General features: G+C 46.3%; 1 protein-coding gene across 2 annotated transcripts; it reads right to left on the bottom strand.

The window, feature by feature from the left end:
• Positions 1–638: 638 nt before the first annotated feature.
• cd40 (CD40 molecule, TNF receptor superfamily member 5) lies at positions 639–5,613 on the bottom strand. 2 transcript variants are annotated; one of them, XM_076984119.1, is made up of 9 exons: positions 5,483–5,613; positions 4,875–4,956; positions 4,073–4,195; positions 3,746–3,892; positions 3,151–3,241; positions 2,806–2,864; positions 2,069–2,161; positions 1,710–1,741; positions 639–1,616 (listed from the first exon to the last, which is right to left on the bottom strand). In XM_076984119.1, the coding sequence occupies exons 1-9, from the start codon at positions 5,507–5,509 to the stop codon at positions 1,380–1,382; spliced, it is 891 nt and encodes a 296-aa protein (XP_076840234.1). In that variant the 5' UTR covers positions 5,510–5,613; the 3' UTR covers positions 639–1,379. The 2 variants fall into 2 exon arrangements, with proteins under 2 accessions (XP_076840234.1, XP_076840235.1); XM_076984120.1 differs by having other exon boundaries at positions 639–1,622; positions 5,483–5,562.
• Positions 5,614–24,754: the final 19,141 nt, after the last annotated feature.

The following is a 24,754-nucleotide window of genomic DNA, read 5'->3' as shown; positions in this document are numbered from 1 at the left end:
CCCCCTCAGCACTCATGCACTACAAACACACTGGGGCGAATAATCCGCTCCGGATCCTGCCCCTTATAGGTGGCCCAAATGAGGTGTAATCCTAGTCTGAACATGACTGGGAGAGGGCCACACCTTTTGTGGACCACATGAAGGTGCCACACAATGGTGAGAGATTTTGCACAATTTGTCATACCAGTCCATGCTAATCCCAACATGCACTTGTACACTTTACTGAACCTTTAGCTGCAACTGTTTGCTGCAGGCTTTTCTTCACATGGCTACTCTAATAACTAAGAAAACATAAATTTTTTCGTGCAATCTTGTTTCATTTAATATAATTAACAATCTGCTCCATTACTGGTCCAACAATCTGGTCCATTATCCAAACAAATACTAATGTGTCTTCATTGAATAAACAAATTCAAAATTTTTAGCTGAAAATGATCCCATATATGAGTTTTGTGATTAAATTCCACTCCTAGAAGACAACCTAAATTTAACTTAAATGTTTACACAGGCACAGGAGTGTAAGATTTTGGCTCCCTCTTGTGGACAATTCATCTACCCACCCCACGATATTGAATTTTGACAATTCAAGTCATTACGATTAACTTTCAAATGCCACAGATTGAGACATTAATCCCAACCAAAATTACATAATTCTTTATTTTTCAACAGACTGCATTTTTGCCATCATATTTGCTAACCCACAACTACCTAAAATATATTTACAGATCTACAGAAAAAAATCTGCAACATGTAAATGACAATATATACAGAAAACATAACTCATAACAGTTTGTGCATCATAAAGTAGTGCAAACACAGCCATACTTAATTCTTTCAAACTATAAAACCCCAACACAAAACACAGACGGTAGGTTCCTGCTCTAGACTGCTAGGCTCCCTGTCCAGATTTATGTGCTTCAGCTCTATATGCACTCAAAGTGACGTGATCAAGAGCTGTAGAGCCACAGGTGACCTGGCTTAGATGTGCTAGGAGCTGGAACACAATCCGGATCCTGCTGAGGTTCCCCGGGAAGTTCTGGATCCAGAACTTATGGTGGTAACAATTAAAGACCCAAACTGACTCATTCTTAGAGTTGAAATAAGTAACATACATCACTTGTTAATATTGCTGAAAGTCTCAGGAAGTGGACATTAGACTAGAGCATCAATAATGTAAACATTGCAAATTACAGCAGGCTTTAACTCAACTGACAGTGCCAAGTACGTTTACATGTTTAAGCTATACTTCAGGGGCAGCTAACCACATGTCCAAACAGCTCCTCATCCAGCCAACCAGGTCCAGCACAACCAGCTGATAAAGTGATAAGCTCAGAGGTGCAGTCAACAGGCACCCAGCACACAACGGCCCGTGCGCGTTTTCACAGGTGATCCTCGTAGCTGATCGCGGAGGCCGCCGTTTCGGGCTGAGACAGGAGCGAAGCTTTGCTGTTGTCCTGCCTGACAGGCATTCCGTTTGCGGAGACCCCGTTTTTGAAGAGGTCCTCGGTGTCCTCCTCTGGCTGATTGACCACCACCTGAGGGAGCTCGTCCTCCAACGCAACGTTATTGTGCGTCTCCTTGGTCCTTAGGTCCTTGCAAAACATCCCACAGTGCTTCTGTAACTAGGACAAAAGGGTCATGTTAAAATTAGCTGAGAAACGTCTGATGCCTGCATGTGCAGTCTATGGAAGGGAAAGCAAAGAAATTACCTTTTCCTCTAGATCCATAGATCCATTTTTGTCTGAAAGTTTAAAGATGGATTGTAAATTATACAACACATTTCATTAAAGGTTATGTGCATATATGTTTATTCTTATACAAATATATAATATTAATATTATAATATGCATTCTGTGGGCTACAAAGCACTTTTGCAAGTATCCTTGCATAAAAGCATCCGCTAAATTCCATGTAAATCAAATTAAATGGTATATATTTACAAGAAAAGCAGTTAATATAAAGCAATATTTTCCATTGAAATATTATGACAGAGCAAACACTGTACACCATTAGCAAAGGTTACAGATTTCTTCAGTATATAATACACACAGTAAGTGCCGGGTGCTACCTTTTCTCCAGTAGTAGACGATGACTGCTAATGCAGCCAGGAACAGCACAGCAATCACACTCAACACTATCGCTTTTACATTGGTCGTAGCCTCTGCAAAAGGAGACAAAGAAATGAGTCAAGATATCAAAAGGCCTTTAGCTGCCCATATATATACATATTAGAAAGAATATTTCAGTTCTATACACCCAAAAACATTTGGGGGCAATTTATGATTCTTTTAGTCTGTGTTCTTGAAATACTTAGTTTTAGAGTTGTAGAAATGACTTTCATTTTTGGTTTAAAAGCTATGAGCATAAAATAGTGACATTATGTCTTTAGATTACTTTGCTCTTATACCAATACTCAGATGAGAGTGAATGCTTAAACTAAGAATATAATGTCTGATGACATGCAGAAAAAGGACCGTTATCAACATTCAGAGACACAAAAAGCATAGCTGAGGCTCTTTTTGAAGGAAGTAGTGGTTGAACCTATGGTCTACTAGAAACACTTCATCCCTTATCTTAGCTGTTTTAGTCTGAGACGTTAATGCCCCAAACAGCCCAACAGACAGCGGAGTGTTTGCGTTAACCTAGTGTCTCATTATGAGGGAAGTGATACTAGAGAGTGGGAGGAGGTCCCTTTCACTTCCTGTCCTCTGCACTACTGTACTCAAACACATCTGTGCTGGTGAAGACTTGTGTCTGTGTGTTCAGTTCCCATGAAGCACTGGGAGGTTGGTGAGCAGGACGTACCGCAGGTCCTGTCAGACGTTGAAGATCCTGGGACACTTTCGTGGAATCCTCCTGTACATCTACATTAGGGGGAACACCACAGAACATTACAGTGTAAATACAGTGTCCTTTGATGAAGTAAAAAAATTGGCATCAGTAAATGCCAATACACTGTAAACATTAGTAAATATGCTCATAAATTTTAAATAGTAAATGTATATTTTCAATAGAAACACTGTAATTAAGCACCTTTGCGGTGCATTACATAAGACTCTGTAAGCTTTAGATAGATGTTAAACAGATAACAGTACTTATGGTGGTCAGAACAATTCCATGTTTGACTAAACATATTTCTTGCCCACTCACTCTGTCCATGGTTGGCAGGTCATGGCTGACTGTGTGTTAGAAAATGTTCCATGAGAACAATTTTTACACACAGTATCTGATGTCCGGTTACCTGTAAGACAAATAATGTAATTTCAACCCAATGCTAACAACCTTTTAAAATAAGCTAAATAGGTATTTGACTATTTGAAATGGTGCAGACAGGCATTAAAGGCACTTAAACACAAATGAAGACTGAAAATGAAAAAAGTCGTTTGTGATGCAATTCTGATGTGATTTGTAATGACGTATGATTACTCTGATGTGATTTGTGATTATGAATATTATTCATAATCACAAATCACATCAGAGTAATCATTCATCATCACAAATCACATCAGAGTAATTAAATAATTACTCTGATGTGATTTGTGATGATGAATGATTACTCTGATGTGATTTGTGATGATGAATGATTACTCTGTAGAGATTTATTATTATGTATGATTACTCGGTTGATTTGAGATGTATTATCACTCTGTTGTGATTTGTGATGATGTATGATGAGACTGTTGTGATTTGTGATGATGTATTATCTCTCTGTTGTCATCTGTGATGATGTGTGAGAGATGCTTACCCATTTTCCAGACTCTCTGCCCTGCTTGGCACACTGTGTTTCTCACACACGTCTCGCAGTTCTCACTGGAGCAGTGATGGTCAGGTAGACATGGACACGGGCTCAGTTCCGTTTTACTGGGATTTGTTTGTTTCATGAAATTGAGATCTATTCAAAACAGAAAAGGGCAGGATGTGGGTTGATGGAGGAATGGTGCTATTGGAGAGTGTGAGCAAAGGCATTCAGCCCTAAACTAACTTTTCTGGTAAACAAATCCTAGCATTACTGCAATTGTGTATGGCTCTGTGAGGTTATTGAAGGTGACTATGACCCTGAACAGACACTCACTAGGGTCACAGATAGGTTGTCGTTTGCATTTTGTGTACTTGTTGTAAACATCCTGATATTCTCCATCTTTACAATCCTCACACATCGGGATACTGCAGTCCGCGTTCTGGGGCAGCTTTTTGCCTGCAAGTCACAATAAGTAAACATTTTAAAATGTAAATTTGATAATAAATAAGCAGACATGTACTACTAATTCTAATCACAATCAGGTACAGGACACAGAAAAAAGTCCACATTTTGCACATTTCATTGTATTTAAAACAATACAATGTGATTTAATTTCAAATCCATAAATCTGTTAGATACAGTGAAAACTATAGCTTTCACAGCAAGAATACCACCTAACAAACTAAAGAGTATAAACAAGTATAATAGGTATTACATGTTTAGTCATTCAGACAGCAATAATGACTATAAAGAAGTGTGATAGGTATTTAATCATTTAAGAATTGACACAATAACCCCAGAACCTGATATTATTTAAATGACATACTTGTGGTGGTGCGACCAGATCTTATGGAAGTGTATAAGGGGCAGATTTTGTATCATTTATTCATGTTACTCCTTTTACTATTGTTATTAACCCAGTCGCATCATACGGCATTTATCTTTCCTGGGAAACAAACCCTCAACCTTGGTAGCGTTATCACCCTGCTCTACTGAATTTACGTGCAGAACTAAGTATTACAGTATTATAGAAGTATTATATCATACGAAAACGTTCTTGTGGACGTTCTTGTGAAATTACTTTCCATTTCACAATGTAAAAGAGCTCAACGATTTGTAAGAGCTTCAGTCGTACCTGGTGGACACATCGTGCAGCACTGGTCACCGTTAATATAATGCGTGTCGAGATCACAAGCGCGAACCATAACAGGCAAAACCTATCAAGACAGTTATCACATAGATTCAACAGTTCAACAGGTGTCAAACAAAAGTAAGTACATATACACACATAATACAGTAAATCATTTCCGATATGAAAGCAGTCGAGCAGCCTGACGTGACCACCGGACTGTCACGCCACCCACGGAAAGTCCCCAAAATCCGCAGCTAAAATGTGAGTTCAGGCTGCACACGTACACACCGTCAGTTACTGCACACATATACCTTTAAAGGTTTAGCAATATTTCATATTTCTGTTGTCTAGTCATCGTTATTTGTGAGCACACAGCAATGACTTGAAATCGAAACTGAAACACGGCAGCTCAAACGCTACTGATTTTAACACAATGTTGTTAAAAAGGTGTTGTTCGCTCCTATATGCTGAAAATACCAACAGCAAAATAATATTTTTAGAAAAATTAATGAACAATAACAAAATATGAAATGTTTACTCGTGCAATTTAGCTAGCATTGCTACGTGTACCAAACCCCATGCGCATGAAAAGCAATGCAGTGTGTACTTACCAAAAGTATTACGAATAGATTGTGCATTTTTGCTGTTTTAAAAGGCAGTCTATGAAATAGGTAAGGACATGTAAAGGCGCACAGCGTTTCTGGTGTACAGCTCTTCTGTAGTAGAGGAGATAAAGGACTAATGACACGCCCACTAAATCCCCTAACACCCCCCCCCCCCCCCCCCCAACACACACACACACACACACACACACACACACACACACACCACACCCCCTTCGTCATCTGCGGGGAATTTCCTCTTCCCTCTCCGCAGATCATTGGACAACGTGAGCATTTCCCTTAAACCGGCCACATTCCCAGCAGTTCTGTTCTACAATACTGTAAGAGTCCATTCCACACTCCTTATTCTGAGCTGTGTAGACCAGGTGTTACTGACAAACCAGGACATACATGTAAATCAACAAATCAAGACAAAACAAACAAACAAACAAACAAGCACACGTCTACAAACATGTAGACGTTAAACAAACACGTGGACGTTAAAATGCAGAAGTGGTGTGCCCTTTTCAGGGGTGGAATTTTAGGTCTGTTAACAAGTAAATCTCATCTTTTCGTCAGTGTTTTTGATGAGGGAATGTGTGATGTTTCGAGAAATGGTAGGGAACCCCCTACTTTGACGAGGAAGCTGAAACAGGCTGTATGCATCAATAGTTTTGGGGGCATACCTGAATGCAAACATGCTTTCTCAAGCCCAATCTGATACACTAAGGACAAACCTTTTAAAATATATACTAATAGAAACAAATACAAATTATAGTAAAGTACACAAAGTTTCGAGAGAAACAGGACATTTCAGATAGAGGTCATAAATCAGCTGTACAAGCAAAGTGCTGAATTAATAGGAGGAGGAACCAGTATATATGAAAATAGTTTTTTCTTTTGTCATTGTTTAAGATTATTCCAGTGTCAGAAGCTGACCACAGAGCTTTAGAGACTTTTGTTGGAGAAACATTTCAATGATTTGGTGAGGGGCTGATAGGTATAGTGGGCAATGAATTGTTATGGATAATATATCTGGTTGTGTCACGCTCGAGGGAGGAGGCACGACGAGCGAGGACGGTGCAACATTGAACGTTTATTGAACAAAAGAGACGTGTAAGCTCCGTGTGGAGAGTGAGCAAAAACACAGACACTCACACTGGCACGAAACTTTAGTCAAAGACGAGCACAAGACACTGCGCGAACGCACATTAAATAGGTGATTTACACAGACCCTCGTGATCTCGAGACAAGGCACAGGTGCGACTACGAACACGCTCACGAACAACCCACACCCACGGAAGTACATACATGGACATAACGACACGCAGACAACGTAGCGGCACGCCCCCAGGGAAGGGTCCGGGACTGTCACCGTAACAGAACCCCCCGCCAGGGGCTCGCCACCCCCGGAGCAGCCCGCGCAGCTGGAAAGCCCCGAACCTATACCAACGGGCAGGTCCGGAGCCGTCGGGATCACGAGCCTCCGAGAGCCGTCTCCCCCAACGGTGGGAACCGCCACGAACAGTCCTAGAACACCTTCCCTGGGAAGACAGGGGAAAATACATTGAACAAGGGCACAAGCACAAACACGCACACAGGAACATTAAACACAAAGGGCACAAGAGGGAACAGATGGTTCGGGAGAAACACTGGGGTAGACACAGACTGGAACAGGCAGCCACGACAACATTTGGGCTGCCTGCCAGAGCGCCAATGGTGGCACTATCCCTCCTGGGAATGCCTGCGGGGCGGGCAAAGCCGGCGGAACAGGCGGCGGAGCCCCTCCGGTCCTCGGCGCCACGCTTCTAGCGCGCGTTGCGCTGTTCGGTGATCATCGGCCGCCTTCTTGGGCGCTACCGGAGTCCGAACCCGGCGCCGCGCACTCGCGGGTATTCGCGGTGTCTCCAGAGGCGCGCCGAACCCCCAACTTGGACCGCAGTCAGTACAGGGATCCTCTCACGCTCCAGGAGTTACCGGCGCTTCACCCTCCGCCGTCTCCATCTCCTCTTCCTCCGAGATGCTCCGACCCACGGACATCGGTTCCTCCGTGGTCGAGTTGTGGGAACGGCACTTGCTGCTCACCGACGAGGGGGACTGAGGAACCTCTTTCCCGAGGTGGACGGTGTTCCCCGAACACCCAGAGGCGCTGTCCTCCCCCTCGCTCTCGTCTTCACGCTCCGAGGGTGGCGCACAAACGGACGGAGGGCGGCTGACGTCCTCTCCCTCCTCGTAATACTCGGTGGGAGCCGAGAAGATGGACGAGGGAGGACTGACGTCTTCCTCCGCACCGTGGCGCTCGGTGGAGGTCACGTGGCTGGAGGGAATAGGGCTGGTGTCCTCGTCGTCCTCCCCGTAATACACCGTCGGCTCCGAGTATAACGACGACGGGGGTCTGACTTCCTCCTCTTCGGACGTCCGGGGAGCTGCGTGAACGGAGCGGACGCAGCTGGTCTCGCCCTCGCTCTCCTCCGAATAAACGGAGGGGAGGGGGGCTCTCTTCCTCTCCGGACTCGTCGCTCCCGAACTCGTATTCGGGAGGGGTCAGGCAGCCTACACCCAACACGATTGGCGCATCAGACTCCTCCTCGGGGAATGCCTGGGTTGGAGCGCTGCGCCCTACGCTCCACAGCCTCTCAGCGGCCAAACGGAAGCACTCTGCCTCTGTTCTGTCTTCGGCCGCCTGAGCTTGGTGCAGCAGGCGCGCACAAACTGGGTCCTGCTGCATCTTCCCGTCGGGTACTGGCATAGCGCAGCGACGCGCAGGGGAAGCGGCGTGACGACGCTTAACCTTCTTCCCCTTCTTCCGTGCTGCTGTGTACCCCGGCATCTTGTCGGCTCGTCTTTTTGTCACGCTCGAGGGAGGAGGCACGACAAGCGAGGACGGTGCAACATTGAACGTTTATTGAACAAAAGAGACGTGTAAGCTCCGTGTGGAGAGTGAGCAAAAACACAGACACTCACACTGGCATGAAACTTTAGACAAAGACGAGCACAAGACACTGCGCGAGCGCACATTAAATAGATGATTTACACAGACCCTCGTGATCTCGAGACAAGGCACAGGTGCGACTATGAACACGCTCACGAACAACCCACACCCACGGAAGTACATACATGGACATAACGACACGCAGACAACGTAGCGGCACGCCCACATGGAAGGGTCCGGGACTGTCACCGTAACAGGTAGTATATTTGAAGTACAGAAATAATGTTTTAGATTTTTCTGTTTTGGTTTGCCCTGGTGATGGTGGTATGCTGCATACCCCTCAAAAGAGAGTTTATTGGTAACTTCATTATAAAGGTTGGTAAATAGTGGGTATGTCCAAAGTAAATGAGTGTGCAACATAGTCTCTATGTTAGCAAATCCCATTTTCAGCACATTATAGTGTTATCTATTTTACATTCCATGAATAACTTGGGTGTGTTGTGTTAGTTGAGTACTTCCATGACTTTTTGTGTTGTATATTGTATACTGCATTTTACTTTAAATTTCAACTTTAACTTTCTCAACATGTAAAGAAATAAGTAGATAAGTTTGACGCAGATGGCATCAGTGAGCGACGAGGAGGTGAGGAGGTGATATTTAATAAGGGGCATTCCTTCATCAAGGTTGTATAAGCAGGCATTAGTCAGATCCCTAAGTGGGTCCATACATGAAACACGACCAACATGCAAAGACATACCGAACACAGAAACAAACCGTAACAATATTCCAAGTGTTAACACACTATGCTAGACATATAATACACAATGGCCAAACAAGCACCAGACAAGACCAAACATAGGATATAAATAGGCCAGTCTAAACAAGCAACATATGAATCCAATGACAAAGGGGCTGGGTTACAAAACATGACGAGGGACTACGAATGACAGAAAATGCACATGGCTAACAAAACAAAACATACATGATTGACAGCTGGGGGAGGGGCTAACTGTGACAATAAGTATATAGTAAAAAGTCACATGTATTCATGGTCTTTCTCAATGCTTTGTTGAAGCACCATAGGTAGCATTTACAGCCTCAAATCTGTTTTGAGTATGATGCTACGAGCTTGGCACACCTATTCTTGGACAGTTTTTTCCCATTCCTCTCTGCAGAATCCATCAGGTTGGATGGGGAGCAATGGTACACAGCCATTTTCAGATCTCTCCAGAGATGTTCAATCAGGTTCAAGTCTGGGCTCTGGCTGGGCCACTCAAGAACATTCAGAGTTGTTCTGCAGCCACTCCTTTATCATGGCTGTGTGATTGGGGTCATTGTCCTGCTGGAAGATGAATCTTTGCTCCATTCTGAGGTCCAGAGTGCTCTGGAGCAGGTTTTGTTCAAGGATGTCTCTGTACATCTTTGTTTCATCAGACCAGACCATTTTGGTTCTTCTGGTGTCTTTTGTGCCTTTTACTGAGGAATTACTTCTGTCTGGCCACTCTACCATACAGGCCTGATTAGTGGAGTGCTACAGGAATGTTGGCCTTCTGGAAAGTTCTCCTCTCTCCACAGAGCAATGCTGAAGCATTGACTATAGGGTTCTTTGTCACCTGCCCTATTATCCCAATCTGGCCAAACTTCTGGTGGTTCCAAACTTCTTCCATTTAAGGATGGTGGAGGCCACTGTGCTAATTGGGACTTTCAATGCTGTAGAAAAGTTTTGGCACCCTTTTCCAGATCTGTGCCTCAATACAATCCTGTCTCGGAGGTCTACAGACAATTCCTTGGACTTCGTGGCTTGGTTTGTGTTCTGACATGTACTGGCAACTATGGGACCTTATATAGACCCCATAGACCCCAAGTTTTCAAAACAACTGAAGGATGAAAATTGGAAACATCATGCACCTGACCTCAATTTTGAGAGTCATAGCAAAAAGTTGTGAATACTTATGTACATGTGAACCCCGATGAGTTCCACAAGTTTGCTTACCTTGACCAACGCTGCAGGTATGAGCGACCTGCAACACAAGCTGAGGTTGAATGGTGTGATCAGGCAGATAACCCAGAGCTAATCTCTTGGTGGGCTGCCAAGTACCAGAGCGAACTCTCTACATCAGGGGTCGGCAACCTATGGCACGCGTGCCACCGTTGGCACGCCGAGGCATAGTCACTGGCACGCGACACGCTGGACCAGCATCAGCAAAAAAAAAAACCCTGCGTGAGCGGCGGAGGAGTTTATACTTGGCAATCGATCGTGATATAATACTTAATTTTTGTCCATTTACACCTCCCCTCCGCTAACAATTCAAACTCACCGCCACCCCCCCCCCCCCGTCAACAATTTAAACTTGCCACCCCCCCCCCCCGCTCCAATTTTATTTGTTGATAGAGGCACACTAATTGACTAGACACGTTAAAGTTGGCACTCCATGTCCCAAAGGTTGCCGACCCCTGCTCTACATTATGTCTACATCTCGTCGCTGAAAGGAGACTGTGTCCGTTTGTTCACCCAGAGTTACCCAAAATCCAGAGATGGTGTCCATCCCTCTGGTGACCCAGTCTGCATAATGCACCATTTTGGGGGTGGGGAGTTCCTGTCACATATGGCTCCGCCCCATCTGTCTGTCAAGTGTTTGTTTCTATTGTAACACCACCCCTTGTAATTGATCTCATGTTCCTTTTGTAGTTCCAGAGTTTACCAACACCTGCACCAGACACTGCACCCCAAATCATGACTGACTATGGATATTTTACATTGGACCTCAAGCGGTTTGGGTTCTGTTCCTCACCCGTCTTCCTCCAAACCTTTGAACCTTGATTCCCGATTGAAAGGCACACTTTACTTTCATCAGAAAAGAGCAGAGGTGGGACCAAGTCAGTGTTTTGCAAGTCTCAAGTAAGTCCAAGTCTTTATCTTCAAGTCCCGAGTCAAGTCTCAAGCAAAGACAGTCAAGTCAAGTCAAGTCTCGAGTCAAGACAGGCAACAGTCAAGTCAAGTCCCAAGTCTGAAACTTGGAATTTCAAGTCCTTTCGAGTCTTTTTTTTTAACCAATGTTGCAGGTATATATTAAATGTAAATAATAGACATGTGTTCTTTTTTAAATCTGTTGTCACGTAGGGCAACGCCCCCTCTCGTAGCTGTCACTCTGGGTTCCCTCATGTCTGTGTTCCCTGCCTGTTTGTCCCGCCCTGCTCGTTTATTTTGATGATTTCTCATTTGTTACCACGCCCCTGTGTCACTGTCATCACCTGTCCCTAGTTTAGTTCTGTGTATAATAATCCCTGTGTCTCCCATGTCTGTATCGGTCTTTTTGTTCCAACCTGTTCGTTGCCTTTGTTTATGCCTGCTCGTAAGTTTGCGCCTCCGTGTTATTTGTCTTCCGTGTGTTTTGCCTGTTCTCCCGTTATTAGTCAGCCTTGTTGTTTCCCGTGTTCGTATCATGCCTTTGAGGTGCGGGCAGACGGATTGAGTGCACAGATAGGCGTTTGCTTAACCCTCGGTTGGCTCTCGATGGCTTCTGCGAGCTCCCGACGCCTCAGAGGAGGCGGAGCCGTCGCAGAGAGAGCCACCGAGGGGCTTCTGTGTCTGTGTATTCTTCCAGACTCACCCAGGACCCTGAGGAGGAGGACCTACCGCCGCTGATCCCTCCAGCTACTCATCGCGACACCCCCAAGTATTTTTTGGGGGGGAGTACTGGCCACGTCGGCTTGGCGGTCCCGCCCCCCGAGGACGTCGGCTTGGTGGCTCCGCCCCCCGAGGATGTCGGCTTGGCGTACACACCCCCCGAGGGTTTCTCCTTGCCACAGCAGCCTGTTCCCGCTGCCCGTCGGCAGTCCGCGCCGGTTCCTATCCCCGCGACCCAGGAGGGGTCGTCCACGCCGGCTCCTGTTCCCGCTGCCCGCCAGCGGACCCTGCCTGTTCCCGCTGCCCGCCAGCGGACCCTGCCTGTTCCCGCTGCCCGCCAGCGGACGCTGCCTGTTCCCGCTGCCTGTCTGCCGGCTCCTGTTCCCGCTGCCTGTCTGCCGGCTCCTGTGCCCGCTGCCCGCTGCCCGGCCACGCCTGTGCTCCCAGAGACGGTGCTGCCCTCTATTGGGCCTGGACTTTTTGTGCCCCCTGCTCTGCCCTGTGCCCCCGTCTCTTTGCCCATGTTCCCCTTGCTCCCTTGTTCTGTCCCCGGTTTTGTGTTGGTCCCAGTCCCTGTGTGTGTACCTGTTCGTGTCCTTGTGCCCGTCCCTGTGTCTGTGTCTGGTCGGTCCCTCCAGGTCCCTGTGTCTGTGTCTGTTCCCCAAGTGATCACCCACTTCGTTCCTGTCCCAGTCTCGGTTGTCCAAGCCGTATTTGCCTCCGTGTGTCTCTGCCCTGTCCCCTGGCCCCACTCCCGTGTCTGTCCCCGTTCCTGTCCTGTCCAGTCCTGCTCCCGTGCCTTGCCCTGTCCCTGCCTGTATCGCCATGCCCCGGCCCGGCTCCTGGCCCGTCTCTGGTCCCCCTGTCCCTGCCGTGCCCCGGTCTCCGTGCCCTGCTTTCCCCCTGTCTGTTCCTCCGGTCTGTCCTGTGTCTGCTGTTCCTGTCCCTCGCCGTGTGCCGTAGTTCCCTGTCCTGTCCTAGTCGGTGTCCCTGTCCTGTCTGCCCTTGCGTGCCCCGGAGTGGCACGCTTTGAGGGGGGGTTCTGTCACGTAGGGCAACGCCCCCTCTCGTAGCTGTCACTCTGGGTTCCCTCATGTCTGTGTTCCCTGCCTGTTTGTCCCGCCCTGCTCGTTTATTTTGATGATTCCTCATTTGTTACCACGCCCCTGTGTCACTGTCATCACCTGTCCCTAGTTTAGTTCTGTGTATAATAATCCCTGTGTCTCCCATGTCTGTATCTGTCTTTTTGTTCCAACCTGTTCGTTGCCTTTGTTTATGCCTGCTCGTAAGTTTGCGCCTCCGTGTTATTTGTCTTCCGTGTGTTTTGCCTGTTCTCCCGTTATTAGTCAGCCTTGTTGTTTCCCGTGTTCGTATCATGCCTTTGTACATTTCGTGTATGGACTGCCCTCCCAATATGACCTGCGCCAGTTATAACGACCCTGATTACGGAATTTCCTTGAATAAATCTCGCTCTCCTCAGCGTTTGTGTCCGCCTCCCTGTTCTGCGCTTCGCAGATCGTTACATCTGTATTCTCCTCAAATCTTGATAAAACATGTGCAACTGAAAACACGAAGTATAAAGAAAAATTTTAATTACACCTCTTTATTGCACAGTTCAATTTGTTAAAATTAGCTGCAAAAATATTCATACTTTAAACTACAATTTTCCAGAAATAAGTAGAACTCCATGTTCAAATAAAAAGTGCTGATATTTTCACAGTACAATACAAAGAACCATAACAGCATTTTTCCCTCTCTTCTCTTATCTGGTTTCTTGGAGAACATGTGTGTCCATGTGTGAGTGACACAAGACAAACAAATATAAGAACTGAACAATTAACAGGAATCAGGAATGCAACTTTAGACATTTCAGTAAACTATTCTGCATTGCATTTGCAAAAGACCAAACTGGCCAAAAGTCTGTCTGTCATTTGTGCACGATGAGGCCATAGAATGATTCACCCATAGCTGAAAACTCGCTCCACTTTTGTCAATATATTTTTTTCTCGACGTAGATGTCTTCAAATACACAATCCATGCTGAGATAGAACTGGATATGATGGTGACAGAGAGAGGCTCTCTTCCCTGAGTTCAGATACAGAACCCAGGGTTGCCAACTCTCACGCATTGAGCGTGAGACACACGCATTTGACCGTCTTCACACGCTCTCACGCCACACTTCCGATTTCTCACGCCGAAAAAAAATCTAGTTTATTTACCTCTGATCCTTATCTACGATTCAATGAGTTACTAGTTCGCACTGCCACCAACCACTGGCGATCGATCAATCGCGATATAATACTTAATTTGTGTCCATTTTACACCCCGCCCGGTAACAATTCACGTTCGCTGACCCCCCCCCCCCCCCCCATTTGATTGGTTGTGGTGCAGCTCATGCACACACACACGTACAGAGTGTGGAAAAGCAGAGGACCGGTCTGCGTCAGAAAAACGGAAATGAAATTAATGGGGTGCACTTTATAAATATTAATATGCGTTTTAAAATTTAAAAGTCTTTGCAAGTAAACAGGTTCAAGTCCAATTCAAGTCCCAAGTTATTGATGTAAAAGTCCAAGTCAAGTCTAAGTCTCTGAAAATTTTTTCAAGTCAAGTCAAAAGTCTTAAAATTAATGACTCGAGTCTGACTCGAGTCCAAGTCATGTGACTCGAGTCCCCACCTCTGGAAAAGAGGACCTTGGATCACTGGCCAACGGTCCAACCCTTCTTCTCCTGGGCTCCTACGTTGGCTCAGGTTCAGAAGAGGCTTGACCCAAGGAGAACCCCACAGTTGTAGCCCATCTCCCGGATGCATCTGAATGTGAATTATTTGTGATAATCCGCTGAAGCTCACGGTTGTCTCTTTTGCTGGTGTATCTTCTCCTGCCACATTTAGTTCTTCCACTAGACTTTCCATTGATATGCTTGGACATAGCACTCTGTGAATAACCAGCCTCGTTAGCTATGAACTTACCCATCCTATGGAGGGTATAAATGATGGTCTTCTGGCCAGTTGTTATGTCTGCAGTCTTCTCCTATTTAATGAAGCAATTTAATGACACCTGGGGAAATCTGTGCAGGTGCTTTGAGTTTAGTAAATGATTAAAGTGTCACATAGGGTGACCAGACGTCCTCTTTTTCCCGGACATGTCCTACGTTTGAGACCTAAAAAAATGTCCGGGAGGAATTTCAAAATCGTCCGGGATTTTGTTTGACTGCCTCAAACAGAATACATGTACAGTGCATTGTGATTAGAACTGCCTCTCCATTTCATTCCACTCCATTCCAGGGTTCTGTGTATCGCAAATGATGTGGAGATGGCAAATGTCAATATTTTATTTGTGATAGATGACTGATCAAAAGTTTAATCTGAGTAAATGTAACATTTTAAAGGAAAATATGTTTTACAGTGTCAACAAATCCCAAATAAGTTGGGACAAGGAGCCATAAGTGGCTGGAAAAGGGAAATTTAGCATATAACGAAGAGCTGGAAGCCCAATTAACACTAACTAGGTCAATAGGCAACATGATTGGGTATAAAAAGAACTTCTCAGAGTGTCAGTGTCTCTCTGAATCCAAGATGGTAAGACGATCACCAATTCCACAATTGTTGCACAGAAAGACCAGAATGGTGTTACCCAGCGTAAAATAGCAAAGACTTTTCAGTTATCATCATCAACCGTCATCAAAAAATTCAGAGAATCTGGAGCAATCCCTGTGTGTAAAGGTCAAGGCTGTAAAACTATACTGGATGCTTTTGATCTCCGGGCCCTTAAACATCACTGCACCTCAAACAGGTAAAGGAAATAACAGAATGGGCTCAGGAATACTTCCAGAAAGCATTGTCAGTGAACACAATACACCGTGCCATACGCTGTGGCCAGCTGAAACTCTACAGGGCAAAGAGGAAGCCATTTCTAAGCAAGCTCCACAAGCTCGGATGTTCGCACTGGGCCAGAGGTCATTTAAAATGGACTGTGGCAAAATGGAAGACTGTTCTGTGGTCAGATGAGTCACAATTTTAAGTTCTTTATGGAACACTGGGACACCATGTCATCCGGACCAGAGAGGACAAGGATAACCCAAGTGGTTATCAATGTTCCGTTCAGATATATAGATACAGCCCCGGACCCCTCCCTTTGTGGGCGTGTCTGTATGGTTACGTTCGTGTCCACATTCCGCGTGTGCTCCATGTTGTGCGTGTCTCTTATTTTTAGTAATGTGCTGCAGGTGTTACACGTTATCTTCCGTGTACTTAACTGTGTTGTGCTGTCGTGACGTTGCTCCTTTAAATGTCTAGCGCTAATAGTGCTATAGCCTAATATTAGTCAAATAAACTTGTGTTCTGCACGCTGCCTGCGTCTCGGTATCCTGTTCATTTGGCATTGTCACAATATACACTATATTGCCAAAAGTATTCGCCCACCCATCCAAATGATCGGAATCAGTTGTTCCAATCATTTCCATGGTCACAGGTGTATAACATTAAGCACTTAGTCATGCAGACCGTTTTTACAAACAATCTGAAATTGTGTGTCCATTACAGAGACATTAAGAGCATCGTATCATTGTATAATTTCAGTGCCTCAATTTGTTTTGTTGCTTGAGTTTATTAAGCGCAGCAGTGCCCTCTTGCGGATAAAACTAAAATATATTTTACAGGGTTTTGATCCTTTTCCTTTCCCTTCTGTGGATACACCGAAGTCTAATTTTATCTATCTGTGCCACAAATAACACTCAATGGACAACATATTCCAGAAAATATAAATGCAAGTTTGTAAATGATGAGTAAAATTGTGTATTCACAATATGAATATATATAATTTAAGACATGTCAAGCTCAAATGTAATGGTGTAACTATTATAGTTTCCCATATATAATCCAGCTAATGAGTCAAATGGGATACTGACTCAGGTCAAGTACATGTGCTCAATAAAATCTACTCTACACTTCAAGATCAAATTAATGGCTCTGGCATTTCCAACTGACATAATATAACCCTAAACATTTGCTCTCTTTTGAAGCATCCAATGTATAAATATTGTTTAATTAATCCAACTAATTATGTTTTTCTTTTTGATTTTGAACTCTGCTTTTGTGCTTGAATTTAATTAGCATCCTCAGAGCTCTCATCAGTATGCCACAGATCACAGAAAAATGTCAAAGCCTCCTCTAATAATCAGAATGTTTACACTACACTAATTGGGTCACAACAAATATAGCTGACATGCTAGTGGCCAAATAATATTTTCCTATGATCATTTAATGCATGTATATTTTAATAACATTTTATTTAGACATTTTAATGGAATTATTTAATGTTTTAGGATTTTAAAATCACCAGAACCTAGTATCTCAAATCTGAAAAACAATGTGTATCCCAAAAACCATTTGTCAGTTACATACGTTACAAACATCAGGGTACATACAAACGTTTAGCCTGCCAGCAGTTATGTTAATGGAGCCAGTTATAAATCAGGTATAGTTAAGCACTGCCCAAAGGGGCCTGAAGAGACGATATCGGCCTGGTGACACCCGCCCGCCCCGCGCCATCAGCCTGATGTCATTGTCCCTCATGCACTCTGCTGCTCATTTGCATTTCTGTGTACAGTGGCAGACAATTTTCAAATTTACATTGCTTAGAATAGTTAGCTCAACAACTGAAAAGAGATCTGCAATTTTGAAGGTGCCACAGAAGGGAAAACACCCCCAACCACGCACACGCCCACAGCCACGCCCTCATCCACACACCCCCAACCACGCACACGCCCACAGCCACGCCCTCATCTACACACCCCCAACCACGCACACGCCCACAGCCACGCCCTCATCCACACACCCCCAACCACGCACACGCCCACAGCCACGCCCTCATCCACACACCCCCAACCACGCACACGCCCACAGCCACGCCCTCATCCACACACCCCCACCCACGCACACGCCCACAGCCACGCCCTCATGCACACACACCCACAACCACGCACACGCCCACAGCCACGCCCTCATCCACACACCCCCAACCACGCACACGCCCAGAGCCACGCCCTCATCCACACACCCCCAACCACGCACATGCCCAGAGCCACACCCTTATCCACACACCCCCCCAACCACGCACACGCCCACAGCCACGCCCTCATGCACACACCCCCAACCACGCACACGCCCACAGCCACTCCCACATGCACACACACCCAACCACGCACACGCCCACAGCCACGCCCTCATCCACACACCCCCAACCACGCACACGCCCACAGCCACGCCCTCATCCACACACCCCCAACCACGCACACGCCCACAGCCACTCCCTCATGCACACACCCCCAACCACGCACACGCCCACAGCCACGCCCTCATGCACACACACCCAACCACGCACACGCCCACAGCCACGCCCTCATCCACACACCCCCAACCACGCACACGCCCACAGCCACGCCCTCATCCACACACCCCCAACCACGCACACGCCCACAGCCACGCCCTCATCCACACACCCCCAACCACGCACACGCCGACAGCCACTCCCACATGCACACACACCCAACCACGCACACGCCTACAGCCACTCCCACATGCACACACACCCAACCACGCACACGCCCACAGCCACGCCCTCAACCACACACCCCCAACCACGCACACGCCCACAGCCACGCCCTCATCCACACACCCCCAACCACGCACACGCCCCCAGCCACGCCCTCATCCACACACACCCAACTACGCACACGCCCACAGCCACGCCCTCATCCACACACCCCCAACCACGCACAAGCCCACAGCCACTCCCACATGCACACACACCCAACCACGCACACGCCCACAGCCACGCCCTCATCCACACACCCCCAACCACGCACACGCCCCCAGCCACGCCCTCATCCACACACCCCCAACCACGCACACGCCCACAGCCACGCCCTCATCCACACACCCCCAACCACGCACACGCCCACAGCCACGCCCTCATCCACACACCCCCAACCACGCACACGCCCACAGCCACGCCCTCATCCACACACCCCCAACCACGCACACGCCCACAGCCACGCCCTCATCCACACACCCCCAACCACGCACATGCCCCCAGCCACGCCCTCATCCACACACACCCAACCACACACACGCCCACAGCCACGCCCTCATCCACACACACCCAACCACGCACACGCCCACAGCCACGCCCTCATCCACACACCCCCAACCACGCACACGCTCACAGCCACGCCCTCATCCACACACCCCCAACCACGCACACGCCCCCAGCCACGCCCTCATCCACACACACCCAACCACGCACACGCCACAGCCACGCCCTCATCCACACACCCCCAACCACGCACACGCCCCCAGCCACGCCCTCATCCACACACCCCCAACTACACACACGCCCACAGCCACGCCCTCATCCACACACCCCCAACCACGCACACGCCCACAGCCACGCCCTCATCCACACACACCCAAACACGCCCACAGCCACGCCCTCATCCACACACCCCCAACCACGCACACGCCCACAGCCACTCCCACATGCACACACACCCAACCACGCACACGCCCACAGCCACGCCCTCATCCACACACCCCCAACCACGCACACGCCCACAGCCACTCCCACATGCACACACACCCAACCACGCACACGCCCACAGCCACTCCCACATGCACACACCCCCAACCACGCACACACCCACAGCCACGCCCTCATCCACACACCCCCAACCACGCACACGCCCACAGCCACTCCCACATGCACACACACCCAACCACGCACATGCCCACAGCCACGCCCTCATCCACACACCCCCAACCACGCACACGCCCACAGCCACGCCCTCATCCACACACCCCCAACCACGCACACGCCCCCAGCCACGCCCTCATCCACACACCCCCAACCACGCACACGCCCCCAGCCACGCCCTCATCCACACACACCCAACCACGCACACGCCCACAGCCACGCCCTCATCCACACACCCCCAACCACGCACACGCCCAGAGCCACACCCTCATCCACACACCCCCCTAACCACGCACACGCCCACAGCCACGCCCTCATCCGCACACCCCCAACCATGTACACACCCACAGCCATGCCCTCATCCACACCCCCAACCACGCACACGCCCCCAGCCACGCCCTCATCCACACACACCCAACCACGCACACGCCCACAGCCACGCCCTCATCCACACACCCCCAACCACGCACATGCCCAGAGCCACACCCTCATCCACACACCCCCCTAACCACGCACACGCCCACAGCCACGCCCTTATCCACACACCCCCAACCATGTACACACCCACAACCATGCCCTCATCCACATCCCCAACCACGCGCACACCCTCAGTCACTCCCTCATTCACAGTCTCCCTCCTACTGACACCCCCCCCCCCCCCCCCCCATACACACACTTTTAACCCAACAGGTTCAGCATTTAAGCCCACAGGCCCGTCCTCCAGTCTTGCTTTGTGGCTTTGTGACACGCCATTGCTAGAACTGCTGCCTTTACACACTTGGAAACGAGAGAGACAGCTGCACAAATTGCTATGAGTGCTTCAGCCTTAAGTGCTTTGTGCCTGTTTACACACTAAGAGACTGTAATTCGGTCTGCAAGGCTGTTCTCATCTTGACTGTGATAGTAAATATGTTCCCCTCGCACACTTCCTTAATGACGTCTCCAGCGTTAAACTGGTAAAACAGGCCAATTCCAAAACTGAACTATTGAAACAGTCTTCCTCATTTCCTATATTGGCTATTCTTTGGCTTACCCACAATTGTTTAGTTAAGCATCCTTTGGCAAGAGCTCCTGTTCCCCTAAATATGACAAATACAAGATTAAGATTATTGATAGAAGTGTAAAGGACATTAAACACTAGATGATGAGAAACTAACAAAACAGAATTAACCCTATTAGAGCCAGAGGCAGCTGTGAGAAACCACTCATACAAATTTTAATGGTTAAAGACTGATATAATATAATATAATATAACTGGTATAATAATAGATCGTAGTCTCTCCTTTGAAGCTAAGATAATTAACATTTCTAGGAGAACGTTTCCACTGCAGGAACATTGCAAAGATCACAAATATACTATCACTACCTGATGCTAGTCCATGCTTTTTGCACTGTTCACACTGGACTACTGTCTTACTGGCTGATTGAACCAGTCATGTCATAAACATGCTCAATTTAAAAAATGCTATTCATCAAAATGCAGTAACGAGAGTTTTTACTGGCACTAAAAGATTTGATCATATTGCCTTAGCTATGCTGCATTCCAGTAAAAATTGTATTGATGATGAAATACTTCTAATGACCTGTAAAGCACTGCATGGCCCAACTCGACTTTAGCAAAATGTGCTCTATTATAATCTACCAGATCTTCTTAGGTCAAAAGGTCCAGGCTCTTTATTAATGCCTAGAATACAGAAATCAACTGCTGGCGACAGAGGCCTGTTCCATACAACACCAACAATAACCTCACTGTCCATGTTTGAGATTCTGTGTAAGGTCGCAACCTGGAAACTTGCACAAACGCTCAGTCAGTTTTGCTCAGTTTTCTCAGTTTGTTTTTATAAAAGGATGATTCAGAGCCATAACCAAAGAACCTGTGAAAGTCAGAAGCCAGAGAGAGTGCAGAGAAAACACAAGATGTCAAGAGCGTGAATGAGAAAACTGTCCCAAACACACTAACCCAGATACTGTATGTGTAAGAAAGCAAACAAAACACGACAAAGCGATAACCAAAGCGTTACACAGAACGTCACCAGTAAGGCAGGCAGAGAACATGACTGGTATGCAAGGAGCAGACATACCAACACTGAGACACGGAAGCGAAGGGAAAGGTGAGGGATGATTGGCAGAGGGGCGTAGTGATGCGTTACAATCTGGTGTATTACACGCACACTGGCAAGACTAACAGACTAGTGAAATCTGTGGAAAGAGCAGCGTAGAACAGGACACCCAGAGAGCGGTCGATGCCTCTGATTACTACATCATTAAAGACAGCAGCAAAACTCAGCAGACAGATCAAACTGATGATAGTCTTGAGGTTACTGACAGGAACCAGGTGCAAATTCCTTGAAGCCAAGATTTGATGGGAGGTCAGGATAATACTCAAAACAATTCCAGTGCCTGCAGTTCCAGCAGAGAAAGCAGGAAGCCAGAATATTTAAATGATTATGTGTCCGACCTGGACAGTGAAGATAGGGTACTGTCAAATATTGGTTATTGTTATAGGGTGGTAAGCAGTGTATACCCTGGACATTTACAGAGGCTGTGATTTCCACCCAGTACAAGTGGAAAAAAGCTACGAAAGAGGAAATAAATTTGCTGAAGGAAAACAATACCTGCACATTAACCATCTTACCCAAGGGCAACACAGCAGTGGAGGGTCGATGGGAATATACAGTCAAGGAGAACCCTCATGGTTCTGAGACATACAAAGCAAGGAAGTAGCAGCAGTTGACTATACTGACACTTTCTGCCCAACATCAATGACGAGAATAAGGATGTTAATGCAAAAAGCCGCACAGAACAATATGTTGTTGCACCAAATGGATGTGAAAACCGCATACTGCCTCACAGCAAGAGGTGTGGGTTGTTCCAGGCTGTTCTGTGTGGAGTTAGCATGTTCTCCCCGTATATGATGGTGTTGATAGTCAATCTTACCATGCATCAGTGAAAATCTATAGTTCTAGCAAAGGACCTGTGTGCAGACAGAGGTGTGAGTACACTGACATCAAGTGTCACTTTATCAGATGTTTGTTGAGTGAACATTTTTGCACATTTTTGTCCAACATAAGAAATGATTGCTGATAAGATAACAAAATTGAAGTTGCAAAAATTAAGAGAATTTGTGTTTGGTATGCAAACTCTCAGAATATAAATCTCGGAATCTAATACAATGTAAAAATGTATAAGAAAGATGTTTATTTTTATAATGTGAATCTTGTTAACCAAAAATCTTCAAAAGTTGCAAAATACAAGAAACTTTATGCCAGAGTCCGTGTCAAGTCTCAAGTCAGGATAAGTGTATGGACAGGAGATGGAAAATGACTTTTATTTTGGCACCCCCTTATCTGCAAAAGGCCTATGCCACCCCTAGGTTAAAATATGCAGTGAAATGGAGCTCCGTACCCAAGAAGTTCACAAATATGGGTTAAGAAAATACAAAACATGATTTTCTTTATTGTACTATCTTTGTTGTGCATATCACTGTCATTTTGGTTTATTTAAAACAACAAAGTCACATTAAAAACTATGCTTGCATAAATTACAGGAACTGGGAAACCAACCAGATTTAATCTCAGTAGCACACGTGAATAAATTCAGAAAGGTAATTCTAAATAAAAGAGTAGGAGAGAAAAGCAGTTTGCAACCCAACAATCAACAATTAGAGGAACTAGTGGGCTTACTCTAAAAGTACAATCGGCATCAGTCATGAACTACTGACTTGTGCGGTCAATTGTACACCAGCTCTGTATGTTCCAACTAAAAGATAAACGGGTTCTGCATTAGTACTGCACATCATAGCACCACAGATAAATACAAACAGACACGGGCATACGCAACACCATACCTGTATGTGTGGCCGCAATGTGTACATCACAGCTATCATGATGTGCACCAAAAACAGTGGTTCCAAACAGCCAATGCTACTGGGACTAAAAGCGTCTCATTGGTACCTGTCCCTTATACGAACAGAGAAGACCACTTCAACGCTAGCTATGGGTATTACAATGAAACAAGTGCATAACCATAAGTCTGACATACCTTTAAAATGCAGAATGTTTAATCAACACAGTACATCCAAATTCTACCACCCACACTGTTGCGATCTCATAGCCACAATGAGCTGAACTCACCTAAGGGCCCCAGCGTGTCCATGAGAGCCACCATGAAGTACTATAAGGTCCACCTCTTTTAGTTTGTAAAACCAAAAAAGTATTATTGCAGAAGTATCTCACAACTTGAGTAGTATTTTTACTAGATACTTTCTATTTAATATTTCTATTGTTAAAGTAACAATACTTTTACTTGAGCAGTTTCTGGTAACTTTAACTGTAAAAATATAACAGTGCCGTTAACGCAAATTCTGTTTGGCCCTGTGAGTGTCCCTGACGATGTTTGACCTCCATCCATAGTTCATGTTGAGACTTGACCGTGTGTGCCATCTTTCATTAGAGTGGAGGAGTAAGAGAGTGATGGAGAAAGGTCCGTTTCATTTCAAAAGGTTGCCAGATGTCCCACTTGACAAAACAGGCTGTTGGCAGTCACTGTCAGGCTGAGTACATCCAACCTGAAACTCCACATGCAGGCCAAGTACGCATTTGGCAGCAGGAAATATATGAAAGTCACTGGACAATACTCGACGGCAGACGACCGAATGAATTAACGGTAGCACTCGCTAAATGGATGTCCACAGGATGCAGACCGACTAAAATAGTGGAGGACGACATAATTCTTATTACTGCCTAGTATGTGAGTGAATACAAGTCCCCTACAGTTTTCTCTTGCCCAACAGTTTGTAACATAGGAACATTTAGCATAAGATGTGTTCACAGTTTTATTGGTAACATTTCACTTAAATATATTTATTTTAAGGATTTAAATTTTTATTAATCCTGACTACATTATTAAAATCGTTTGACAGCCCTGTTATAGATATCACTACTATTTGTAATTATGAAAGCCACGAC

This window comes from Brachyhypopomus gauderio, chromosome 21, assembly GCF_052324685.1.
Source record: "Brachyhypopomus gauderio isolate BG-103 chromosome 21, BGAUD_0.2, whole genome shotgun sequence".
NCBI lineage: Eukaryota > Metazoa > Chordata > Actinopteri > Gymnotiformes > Hypopomidae > Brachyhypopomus > Brachyhypopomus gauderio.
The sequence above is the reverse complement of the archived record's forward strand: the minus strand, read 5'-3'. Positions and strand labels throughout refer to the sequence as shown.